At 37.9% G+C, this 12,501-nt stretch overlaps 1 protein-coding gene across 3 annotated transcripts; it reads left to right on the top strand.

Moving 5' to 3' along the window:
* The first annotated feature begins 626 nt into the window (after positions 1 to 626).
* On the top strand, positions 627 to 5,003 carry LOC306643385 (UPF0711 protein C18orf21-like). 3 transcript variants are annotated; one of them, XM_079109469.1, is made up of 3 exons: positions 627 to 793; positions 873 to 895; positions 3,010 to 3,200. In XM_079109469.1, exons 1-3 carry the CDS (start codon positions 717 to 719, stop codon positions 3,174 to 3,176), a joined length of 267 nt encoding a protein of 88 aa, XP_078965595.1. In that variant the 5' UTR covers positions 627 to 716; the 3' UTR covers positions 3,177 to 3,200. The 3 variants fall into 3 exon arrangements, 1 of the variants encoding a protein (XP_078965595.1); XR_013758921.1 differs by lacking the exon at positions 3,010 to 3,200 and adding an exon at positions 4,895 to 5,003 and having other exon boundaries at positions 657 to 895; XR_013758922.1 differs by lacking the exon at positions 873 to 895 and having other exon boundaries at positions 657 to 832; positions 3,010 to 3,115.
* Positions 5,004 to 12,501: the final 7,498 nt, after the last annotated feature.

A 12,501-nucleotide genomic window follows, 5' to 3' on the forward strand; every position in this document is an offset into this window, starting at 1 on the left:
ATGTTTAAAAGGCTTTTCTACATTATGTAGTGAAATTTCACCTGTCCTGTAGGTTGTCCTGAGGATTACATGAATTAATACTTATTTAGATGCTTTTAAGAAGTACCTGGCACACATTCAGTGCTCACTGCATATTCTTTATTTCAATGCAAATGGAAAACTAGTAAGAGGTCTTTGCATAACCTGCTATCCACCTTGAAAAAAAGTCAGCTGCTCTACCGTACACTTAGGTGAAAATACACTTGATATTAATTAAAAGTGTGCATGAATAAAATCGAACCAGAAAAGTGTGAGGGGGAAAAAAATGGGAATAGCTAGTTGACTAACCCATCATAAACCATGCCTTTTTCCGCTACCCAGAAAAACTTGAGCCTGCCCCGAGCTGTCAGAGAGCAAGTAAGCGGAGGAGGAAGACAGAGCTCAGATCGAACTCTGAGCTGCAGACCTTGCCACCCTTGCCTGGTCAAGAACCTCGCAGAGGGTTCAAGAGGACCGGGTGGAGCCGAGGGAGCTGGTGCCGGGCAGGGTGGAGGCGGGCTCCGGGCTGGGCACGCCTGCGCGCCAGGCGGGACGCGAAGGAACAGGAACCTTTAGCTGCGTGTGCTCGTTTCCGGCGGGAACTTGGACCTTGAGGCCCATGTTGATGACGCTAGAAAGCCGACGTCCAGCGTTTCCTTTTTTCGCTTGGTCTGGATGGCGAGGAAGCGGCGTTGAAGATGAGGCAGAAGCACTATCTGGAGGCTGCGGCGCGAGGCTTACTCGAGAGCTGCCCAGGCCAGGCCCGCTATCTCCTGTAGGAGAGGGACGGAGGGACGCGGGAGCGGGCGGCGAGGTGTTCCTTTGTTCCTAACGTGTGTCTCTATCTTTTACAGCTGGGCCTACAGTTCGTCACACGGTAGGGAGAACCCCGGTCTGTTGGGGGTTAGGCTCCTGTTGCCTGCTCTCCTCGCTCTGCACAGCGCTCCGAATGATCTAAGGCTGATCGACTCACCCATCTCATTTTAAAAGCAGAACAACCAGAAGCTTCCAAGTTTTGTGAGAAATCCACATTCCCGAGTGTGTCGTACCTTGCTTGACCTATTTATGGGCATTTTGACACATTTTTTCAGTTTTTTCGAAATAGTTTCCGTTTTGGCTCCAGGTCATCACATTCGTCTTGTACCTTTTCAGCACTTGGTCGATCTGCTTTGCTGATTCCTCCCAGTTCCGCAACTTCTAAATAGTGTAGTGTCCCCTGACTCAGTCCTTGGACCTTTTTTCTATCTACACTCAGATTCTTTGCTGATAGTTTTTCATCCAGTCTCATAGCTTTTAAATACCAGACCTACCAAATTCCAGCCCCAACCCCCTCCAAATTGTAGGACTCACGTCAGATGCCTTCTTGACAACTTCTTTTGAATGTCTAATGTGCCTTTCAACCTTAACTGTCTAAAACCTGAGCATGACCCCCAACAAACCACCTTGGTTCTTCCCATTCAGTAAGTGCAACCTTTGAGTTATTCAGCCCAAATCTTGGAGCCATTCTTGGACCCATTCCCTAAAAACTCTCCTTTCCCCCATCAATGGACCAGCAAATCCTGTTTGCTCTAAAAGATTCCCTAAGTCTAGCAGTGCAGTGGTGCACACCTATAATCCTAGTGGCTGGGGCAGCTGAGACAGAAGGATTCACAAGTTCAAAGCCAGCCTCATCAACTTAGTGAGGTCCTAAGCAACTAGTGAGACTCTGTCTCAAATAAAAATTAAAAGGACTGGGGATGTGACTCAGTGGTAATGGTGCCTCTGGTTCAATCCCCGATACCCCCCCACCCCACCCCACCACCCCGGGGGAAAAAAAAAATCCAAGTCAAGCCAATTTGCTTCTACAAGCATCCACTGCTTCTACACCACTCTGATCTATCACCTACCTCTCCCGGATTACTGCCTGCAGCTCCCATGCATTTATACAGACTGTTCTCAGTCAGCAGCCAGAATGGGATAAAAACGAAAGCTAGATCATGTCCCTTCCCTGCCATAAATGACTTCCCATCTCAGAATAAAACTGAATGTCCTTTAGAGAGATTATTCAGCCCTGCAGAATAGGCCCATAACCTTTTTGACCTGTTTTCTCATTTGTTCATTTGACTCCAGGATTACTAAGTCGGCCTCTGCTGGTTTGGTTTTGTTTTCTTCAAAGCCTTAGGAGCTGCCCTGTCCTCTACCTGGAACTCTTGCCTTACATACCTGCTTTGATTTCTACCTATAAATGTCACTTAATGAAGCCTTCCCTAGACTCCCTATTTAAAGTTACAACACACTGTTCTTTCCTGTCGTACCTTTTTCCTGGCAGCACTTAACAGCTGCCTCCTTGAATTGTGGTCTTTTGTTTACTGCTGTCTCTCTCACACCCAGAACAACATCTGGCACTAAATAATCACTCAGTAAATATGAATGAATTTTACATTTGGCAGAGCAAAGTTACAGACATGTCCTTTGATCTTTTGTAATCTCTAGAACAGTGCTCAACAGTAGGTACTCAATAAGTATTGGTTGTGCCAATTTTTTTATTATTTTTTTAGTTGTACATAGACACAATACCTTTGTTTATTTATTTTTATGTGGTGCTGAGGATCGAACCCAGTGCCTCACACATGGTAGGCAAGCGCTCTTGCACTGAGCCACAACTCCAGTCCCCCTAATTGTTTTTAAAAAGAAAATCATACTGATTTGTTATTTGTAAATACATTGGTGAAACATAGTCACCTTTTTTAAAAGTAGCAACAAATAATGAGGCAGGTAGAAAAATTAGAGACCTGCCTGTCTGTTGAAAGGAGCAAATGGATAGAATTATAGGATTTTGCAAAATAGATTGTTGCCAGTTTGTGCTTTTGAAATTTTTGTATTCTGAGTTTGCTTAAAGAAACATATTGTCTGCTCATACCAATACCTTTTCTTTTTAATATTTATAGTGTCAGCTGTCTGAGGTAACAGAATAGTCTGATTTATTGAATTGTTTCATTTGCATAATTTTAGATGACAAGAGCAATTTTGAAGAAACATGTCCATACTGTTTCCAGCTATTGGTTCTGGATAACTCTCGAGTGCGCCTCAAACCCAAGGCCAAATTGACACCCAAAATACGGAAACTTCTTATCGAGAAGCAAGAAGTAGTACGCTCAGTTTTAAAGAAGCAAAAATAATCAAAAAGTATAAAGACTCCAAAAGTGTATGGTAAGATTTCAGTTCCAGGATATATGAATAAACTATATTCTTTTCTTTCACTTAAAATAATGTTAAGAATTGCCCTGACTATAACTCAGAGATTTATGGTAAGTAGTATATCTAAATATATACATAAATTTTTTTTCAGTGATTAGTGTTTCAAGAGTACATTTGTTTTATTTTCATAATTACCTCAAAACTAAACACTGTATGCTCTTAATTGTTCTCAGATCTCATTGTTGAGCAGTTATTTTCACAAATATCAGGATTTCTTGGGCAGGACCAGAATGACTCCATTTGAACTGTAATTACCACTACACTATTTTTTTCAGTTAATGGTTCTTTCTTCACACTGCTGTATTTTATGTATATACATATCAGTGTCCTTTGTTCAGTCATTTCCCCCATGTATGCCCAACAAAAGTGAGTGAATCTCGTGTTCATTAAGAGTCTGTTATATGCTTAGTACTGAGGCTATAAAATAGAATAAAACAAAATCAAATTACTTAGTTTAATAAGTGGAAGCCAGAGTCAGATATATTTTATATCCTTCATATCTCAACTATCCAGATTCATGTGGCAGCACTGCCAGGTGTTGGACATTATGACAGCCTAGGTTTGGCTCAAGACTATAATTAGTAATAACTTGGATTGAAAATTGCCATATTTAGGAGTTTACCAGTAGTGTATTTTGTTTTGTCATAAAACTGAATATTCAAAGGGCAAGAGAGAAGAGAGAATACTGGAATAAGTAGAATTAACTATTACTCTTTGGAGAATTATATTTTCAAAAGCATCACTGCCACATATTTGTTAAGTGTCCCTAAATGAAAAAATAATAAATGCTCCTTACTGTCTTCCAGTGTTTACCTTCATGAAGCTTACATTCTAATGTGGTTTAATCAGAGGTCAGCTAAAGGGTGCTAGGGGAGTTTGTTTTGCTGATTTATTTTAACCTGTATACAGGCTCTTTTGGAAAAGTATAAAGCCAAACAAACCTTTGATATGCAGAACATCTGAGATTTTCTCACCTAAACCAGTTTATATTAATTATGTTGAGGTATGGGCTGAATTCTGTGCATTTTGAGTGAGATATTTAGAAGAAAGGCATTTACCTAGAAAATGAACCATTTCTTTAAAAGTTAATCTTGAAGAGAAAGTCAGCCTCTAGAGCTAATGACAGGAATGAAGAGGTGTGAGAATATTGATAACCCGTTTGGTTTTATAAATTACTATGTATCTTTGTACAGAATTTCTGCGGATTTAAAGGGGGCACTTAAATTTTCAGTGATATTCTGCTGTGTGTTTTATTGGGGAAAGACTTTAAGTTCAACTGCAAAAATATTAATGCCTATTGATTTACAAAGAACATTCAAGTGTTAGAATGTCATCCCTAGTCTCCTTCCTAATTCCTTCCAAACATGGTTTGTGGTGAGAAACTAGAGAGCTCATTATCTTCAAGAAAAAACAAAAAAACTTTTGAACCAGTTATGTTCAACCATTAATTTTTTGTAGAAATTTTATAATATTAAATTTGTCTTGTCTGAGTCCTATTGCTAGATTTCAGTCTCCCAAGGACAGCCCATGTGTTATTTATTTCTGTAGCAACCAGACGTAAGAATTCAGGGAACATGTGGTTTAGTTGGATTAAATATAAGAGAATTCATAGGATTGATGTTTCTTCTTTTTATGGTAGTTGATTACTTGTAAAACATGCAACAGAACGGTTAAACATCAGGGTAAAAGCAGAAGCTTTCTGTCAGCATTGAAGAGCAGTCATATTACTCCTACAAGCAAACTCAGCCCAAGAGACCAAAGAGGACAGACTCCAGGTTCTGCAAACTTCAGTCCTAATATGCCTGGCTCCAAAGGCAAGAGGCCCAGCATTGATTGACAGGTATCTTAATTCATCAATTTGAATTGCCAGTGTTAACCCAAGTATTTCTTCTAATTTCCTCTGTTTATGCTTCTAAATATTCTGTGCAGTTCAGGCCTTGCTCCTTTTCTCCTCCGTGTGCTTTTCTTCTCTGATGTCACCATTTCTATATCTTCAACTTTCATTTCAGTGCGTATGAATTCCAAGTATCTTTCAATCTCTCCCTGGGTGTATTCTCAACTGCCTATTAAATATATCCACTCCTGCATCCTACATGTCCAAAGCAGTTAATGTCCCCACAGCTAACCATTCAGAACTGCCCATTGTTATAAGTTCCTTATTCTGTGAGTGAACATGTCCTTCTAGATATTCTTACCTAAAAAAGCAGAATAATAGACAACTTCTGTTCCCCTGGTCCTTGTAATCAGTTTGTCTATTGTAATTCCATGCTGTTTGCATCCACTCTCCTTTTCCCCCAACTGCAGCTATTCCTGATTGAGGTCCCTATTCACCTTTTGTTTATGACTACTGCCATGATTTCCTAATGGGTCTTCAGCTTCTAGTCTCAAGTCCTTCTAGTCTGATCATCTTCCTGAAGCACAGTTTTGATTAGCAGCCTATAATACCTAACCGAAGCATATAACATGGCTTTCCTGCCCTTACTATCTGGCACCAACCTGACTGCCCATCTTATTTTGCTTATTTTGTTTAAGCTATGTGCCGGCAAAACTGAATCATTCACAGTGTACTTCCCTGCGTAAGCCTTTGCTTTTGTTCTTTCCTCTATCAGAAATCCTATGAATCCTATGAAATCTGACTCAATAGAGATTTGTTAAATAAGTCTTCGTACATGTTTTTATTTTAGTAATTCTTGACTCTTAGTCACTAAGTTTAAATTTAATTCCATAGAAACTATGAAAAGAATTTTGGGACATTTATTACGAAAGAGAAAAATGATGAGTCTGGGTCTTGGACATTAATGACAAAATTCAGCAAGGACTGAATTCTCTCTGCTTTAGAATTGATTTTTTTTTTTTTTTGGTGGGTTGGGGTACCAGGGATTGAACTCAGGGGTACTCAACCACTGAGCCACATCCCCAGTCCTATTTTGTATTTTATTTAGAGACAGGGTCTCACCAAGTTGTTTAGTACCTGGCTGTTGCTGAGGGTGTTTTTGATCCTCCTGCCTTCTCCTCGAGCCACTGGGATTACAGGTGTGCGCCACCACACCCAACCTGAATTGAATTTTTTATATTGGGCTTGAAGTTTATAAAATTGGGTTAAAAATCAAAATTTCAAGTCAGTTTTCACTACATTCTTGATTTAATTATTTTGATATTTGATATAGTAAGAATTCAGCAGTTTTTGCTATTGAATAAGTGTGAATGAAAGAAAGTTTGATTTATTTAAAAGAACTAAGTTGCATTTACCTAGTACTGTAGCTGATCTTCTATATCCACTGTTCTGCATCTGCAGATTCAACCAGTAGTGGACCAAATATCAGATTTTATTCAGAAAAATTAAATTATGTCTGTACTGAAGTGTATAGACTTTTTTCCTTGTCATTGTTCCCTAAATAACACAGTGTAAATATTCTAACATAGCACTTGCCTTAGTTGGGTTAGATATTGTAAGTACTCTAGAGATGACTTAAAACTCTTTGGGAAGATATGCATAGGTTATATGCAAACACTATGCCAATAAGGACTTGAGTATCTGTGGATTGGGAATCCATGGTGTGTCCTGCAATCAAGCACCCTGTGGATACCAAGGAACCACTGTACTTCTTAGGTGAATATGCAGGAATGGCAAAGATACTGCACATTTACTATATAGATGGGGTATCAAAAGAGAGCTCAGACTGACAAACCCCAGGTAAGGATTTAAGGGAATAGAACACAATTGGATGAAATGAAATACACTCATCCTAGATGAGGAACTGTTTATTCAATGGACATTTCTAGATGCTTTCTATGTGCCTGGCACTGTCATAAAGTAGTAGATTGCAAAATTAGTAGTATAATATCTGCCCTATGGAGCTGACAGTCTAGTGAGGAAGATACAGTGGAAAGGTACCTTCATGTTGTAGGTTGAGCTCCTTCACTTTGGAGAAATAAAGTAGTCTTGAGCTGTGACAAAGGAACAGGTTTTAAAATCCTTGCTTAGAATTTCATGAATGTTAAACTCAGGCTCAAAGAGAACTCAGATCTGATAATGCTATACTTCTAGGCTTATCTTTCAGGTATGATAGATATTTCCACAACTGCCCTCTATACCTCCTAAATGTTGCCGTAGCCTGATACTTCATGAGGATATGCTTTAAAAAATAGGAATGACAAGCCACTGCCCTTATATAGCCATAATACAAAAGAATAGGAAATTATTCTAGTAGCAATTGTCTGTATAGGAAGTCCTGTTTTGTCACTTCTCAGTATAACTTAGTTGGGTCTTGGGGTTTTTTCTCTTTTCAGAACACTACATCTGGACGATCAACACCCATTTGCTCTTCAAAGAGTGTGACAAAAAGAAAGAAACACTTCTCTCAACTAAAAATGTTGCTTAGTCAGAATGAATCCCAAAAGAATCCAAAGGGTAGACTTCAGAAATTTTCTTATCCTCTCTATGTAAGTCTCTTGAACTTTGAGAAAAAGAATTTTTCTGATACAATTTCTGAAACTAAGTTAACAATTAAAAAAAAGAAACTTTATTTATTCTTTGAATACATGAAAATTAGGTCCAAGGGCAGGACTTTCCTTGGCATCCTTCAGTGTATTAGGGAAAACATCTCATTAGAATGAATAACTAAAACATCACAGGTGGTCATTGAGAATCAAAAATATATGAAAGGTTCTTATAAATAGTAAGGATATATGTGAACCTTGAGTGATAGTATTTTTTCCTCCTTTAGTCTTAACCAGTTTCATTATGTCATTTTCTTTCAAAATAAATTTGAGAAATAAGGAGAGGGTCTAGTCACTCATGAGGGTTTCTTCTGTATATGTGTAGCCCTATCAGAAAAGGAATCCAGGTGTATTCTTATTTTCTCACTCATATACATAACTATGAGTAAATTCTTAACATTATTCCTATCTTGAATGCAAAAATAAGTATCTAGCACATTCTTTTTTGTAGTATGGATTGAACCTAGAGCCTCATGCATGCTAGGCATGCTTTCTAGCACTGAGCCATACTACCAGCCCAACACTCTTGATTAGTGATCTACAGGGTACTGAAAATTTCCATTTTACAACTTCTTTGTTACTGTAGTAATATTTTGCCTTGAAGCGGCATTTAATTTGCTCTAGAGATGACTCATTTCTAGGTCTGAAAACTATCAGAACATAAAGAGTAACAGTTTTGCTACCTTAAATCTTTCTGGAATGAATATATATACATACATACATATACATGTATGTATATATATACATACATAAATACATATACATCTGGAATATATACACACAGACACATATATATAATTTCATTTTTAATGATAAAGTAGGACTGTATTCAACCTGTCTTAAGCTCTTTAGAAAAGGGAACCTTTAGCTGGGCATGGCAGCACACACTATAATTTCAGCTACTTGGGAGGCTGAGGCAGGAGGATTCCAAGTTCAAGTCCAGCCTCAGCAACTTAGCAAGACCCTATCTCCAAGTAAAATAAATAGGACTGGGAATATAGCTCAGTGGTAAAGCACCCCTGGGTTCAGTCCCAAGTACCACAAAATAAAAGAGAAAAGGAACTGTTACACAGTACTGTAAGTTGATATAGCCATTTGGAAAACAATATGGAAGTCCCTATAAAAAACTAAAAGTAGAACTGGCTTAATGGTAGAGTGCCCACCTCTCTAAGATGTGAGAAACCTGGAGCTCAGTAGCCAGCATGCAATCCCACTTCTGGATATATTCCAAAGGAACTGAAATCTATATGTTGCAGAGATGTCTGCACTCCCATGTTTGTTACAGGTGTTATTCACAATAGTCAAAATAAGGAAATGACCCAATAGCCATCAATGAACAAATGACTTTTAAAAAACATACCTTTATTTTATATCTATGTAGTGCTGAGTACTGAACCCAGGGCCTCACACATGTTATGCAAGTACTTTACCACTGAGCTACACCCCAGTCCAATAAATAGACTTTTTAAATGCAAAATACATAATGGAATACTATTTAGCCTTTTCGAAGCAGGATATTCTGTCATTTGCTACAACATGGATGAACCTGAAGGATTATGCTATATGAAATAAGCCAGGCATAGGGAAAAAAATCTCTTGTCATATGGATCTAAAACAGTTGAACACATAGAAAAGTAAAGAATAGAATGGTGGTTACCAGAGGCTGGGAGATAGATTGGTCAAAGAATACAAGGTTTCCCGTTAGAATTAAGTTCTGGTAATACATTGCAAAGCATTGTTAATGTATGCTTCAAAATAACTGAAGATTTTAAATATTATCACCACAAAGAAATGATAAATATGTGATATGATGCATATGTCCGTCAGCTTGATTTAATCCACAATGTACACAGTAATGAAACTCACATTGTACCTGTAGTTATATACAATTACTTGTAAGAATAAATAATAAAATGGATGCACAAGAATGCCCTTGGTGAATCTTATAAGTTGTACTGAAAGAGAAAATAAGTAAAAAACAAAATCTTTTGAATAAATCATTTCAATACTTTGAATAATAATGTTTCCTCTCTGCTGCTTGAAAGTTTAAAACTTCAATTTCATTTATTAGGGCCTGGCAACTGAAAGACTAAGATTAACCAGTGGGAACTTATGCTAACAGTACAGCACCAAAGAATGGTAAACTGAGACAGGTTTTCCCTTGTATCCAGAAGCAACTGCCCCTATTACTCTTAATTGGGTTTCTGACAACTTAGGTTCTTAAAACACTGAAAAGCTGGGAAGGATTCTGCAATGGCTATCTTAGGAAACGTGCCTCTAACTGGTCACTATTGACCAGTGGCACTATTTTCAAAGTTGTGAACAATCCATCAAACTCTTCATTAGACAGATAGCAAAGAAATGTTTTTTCAGTTCATCTTCCAGCTGGTCAGATGGTGATGACTTCCTGGAGTTCTGATTTTATTCATAACACGAGACAGAAAAACCTGGTGAGAAGGCATGTACTGGGATACAGCATGAGTTGAGACAATGAATACTTAAGAGTTCTTCCCCCCACCGCAGACAGGGTCTCACTCAGTTGCCCAGGCTGGCCTCAGCATCCAAGTCACTGGCATTACAGGTGTGTAAGCAACTTAGCAAGACCCCTGTCTCAAAAAATAAAAGGGTTAGAGCTGTGGCTCAGTGATTAAGCACCCCCTTGGTTCCCAGCACTGGAAAAAGAAAAAAAAAAAAAAAAAAAAAATCTTTAAAAAGATGATGAAATTAACCAAACAATATCTATACAACTATTTCTAGATATATCTGAACAAGCTAGTGGCTCTGAGTCACACAGTATCATTCAATTATTCAAAATTTCAGTTCTGTACATTTCCCATGAAGCATTAGAATGTATACAATTCTAAAGTTCATTGCATATTCCACTTCAATGATCTATTTATCAAAAAGACATTACAATATTTTCCATGTTTATATTATCCCAAAAGGTGAAATAAAATCATATACACTTTGGCAATTTAGAATGGCTAACCTATGACAATAATAATACCAAAGGCTAATGAGTCTTAGATAAAGCAGATGATGGTCCAATCCCAAACTGTATTTGTTTCTTCTTCACTTTACCACCCTCAGAAGAATAACAAAAGTTACACTAGCCAAAGAAATGAAATGAGAAAATGTGGAGGAATTTATCTGAGTGGAGAATGGGGTTTCGAAGACTTGAGACAAGGCAGATGAAAAGTATTAACTTGGCCTATCAGGAAAGGACACCATATTACTGCTTTATTGGACTGAGTCCTTTAGCTCCCTCTGAAGATTCCCCTTATATGTGAGAAAAAATCTACTTAAGGTAAAGTGTTGGATGCTTAGAACAGAGTGTTCATCATAATTTCCCAGAGAGATTCCCCAATCTCAGATTTCTGATTTAGTAACCTAGGGCCCAAGAATTTGCACTTCAAAGAAATTCCCTGCTGAGGCTAACACTGCTGGTCTAACATTCTGGCTTAGATGAAATAGCTTAAAACTAAAATAGGCTTTAGTGAGTTCTAAAAATTACTTCCATTTCCACTGATTGTAAACCTTTTGAGAGCAGACATGCAGCTGAGCAGTCTGTACACCTCAAAAGACTTAACACAAGAAGACAAAAAAACAACTGGAAATGAAAGCAGGAACTTGAACAGATGTTTGTACATCCATATTCACTTCAGTATTACTCACCAAACCCAGAAGGTGGAAGCGACCCAAATATCCATTGACAGAAATAAACAAAATATGGTACACATGACAATGAAATATTATTTGGAATTAACAAGGAAAAGTTCCGACACATGCTACAACATAGTTGAACCTTGAAGACATGTAAGGAGTCAGTCGGTCATTTACTTACAAAAGGATGAGCCGTATTTTATGACTCCATTTGTATGCGGAACTTAGAAAAGTTAAATTTACACAGATGGAAAGTGGTGTTGCTGGGAACTAGGGTGGTGATGTAGGGAGAGGCAGTTATTTAATACAAAGTTTCAATTGAGGAAAAGGGAAAAAAGTTCTAGAGATGGATGGTGGCAATGTATGCACAACAATGTCAATGTATTAATTGCCAGAGTACACTTGGCTAAGACAGAAAGATTGCAAATTCAAGGCCAGCCTCAGCAACTTAGCAAAGCCTAAGCAACTTAGATTCTGTCTCAAAATAAAACATAAAAAGGATGTGACTCAGTGGTTAAGCATCCCTGGGTTCAATCCCCAGTACCAAAACAAACAATCAAGCAAAACAAAAGAAAAAAAAAAAAAAAAACTTTGTATAACATCCTTCCACAAGCACCCATCTTTCAATGGTGCTTTGAGCTGTTCCTTTTTAATTTGAATACTTGCATAATGTTAATTTCTCTAACCGAACATGTTATGCAAAATATAGACTTGTGATAGTGGGGCTGCTGCTACCTGATATATCAATATAAGAAGCAGCATATGCTTAGGGAGAACAGGCTTGGAACTACACTCAGTGGGTTTGAATCTCAATTCAACATTTGACTTGGTCAGAGTCATGCAGAACTTACCCTAAGTTACCCATATGTAAAACTGGCATAATCATTCTATCACAAAACATACTGCAGTACTTAGAAGAGTTTCTGGTGCATTCTTATTTGTGTGAGCTGCTGTTTTAGTCCATTTTTTGTTTGTTTGTTTGTTTGCTGCTATGATTACAAGACCTGAGAAGAACAACTTTAGAGGAGGAAGTTTATGTTGGGGTTCACAGTTTCAGAGGTCTCAGTCCATATAACACTGGCT

Source organism: Sciurus vulgaris (assembly GCF_902686455.1).
Source record: "Sciurus vulgaris genome assembly, chromosome: 13".
In the NCBI taxonomy this organism is placed as follows: domain Eukaryota; kingdom Metazoa; phylum Chordata; class Mammalia; order Rodentia; family Sciuridae; genus Sciurus; species Sciurus vulgaris.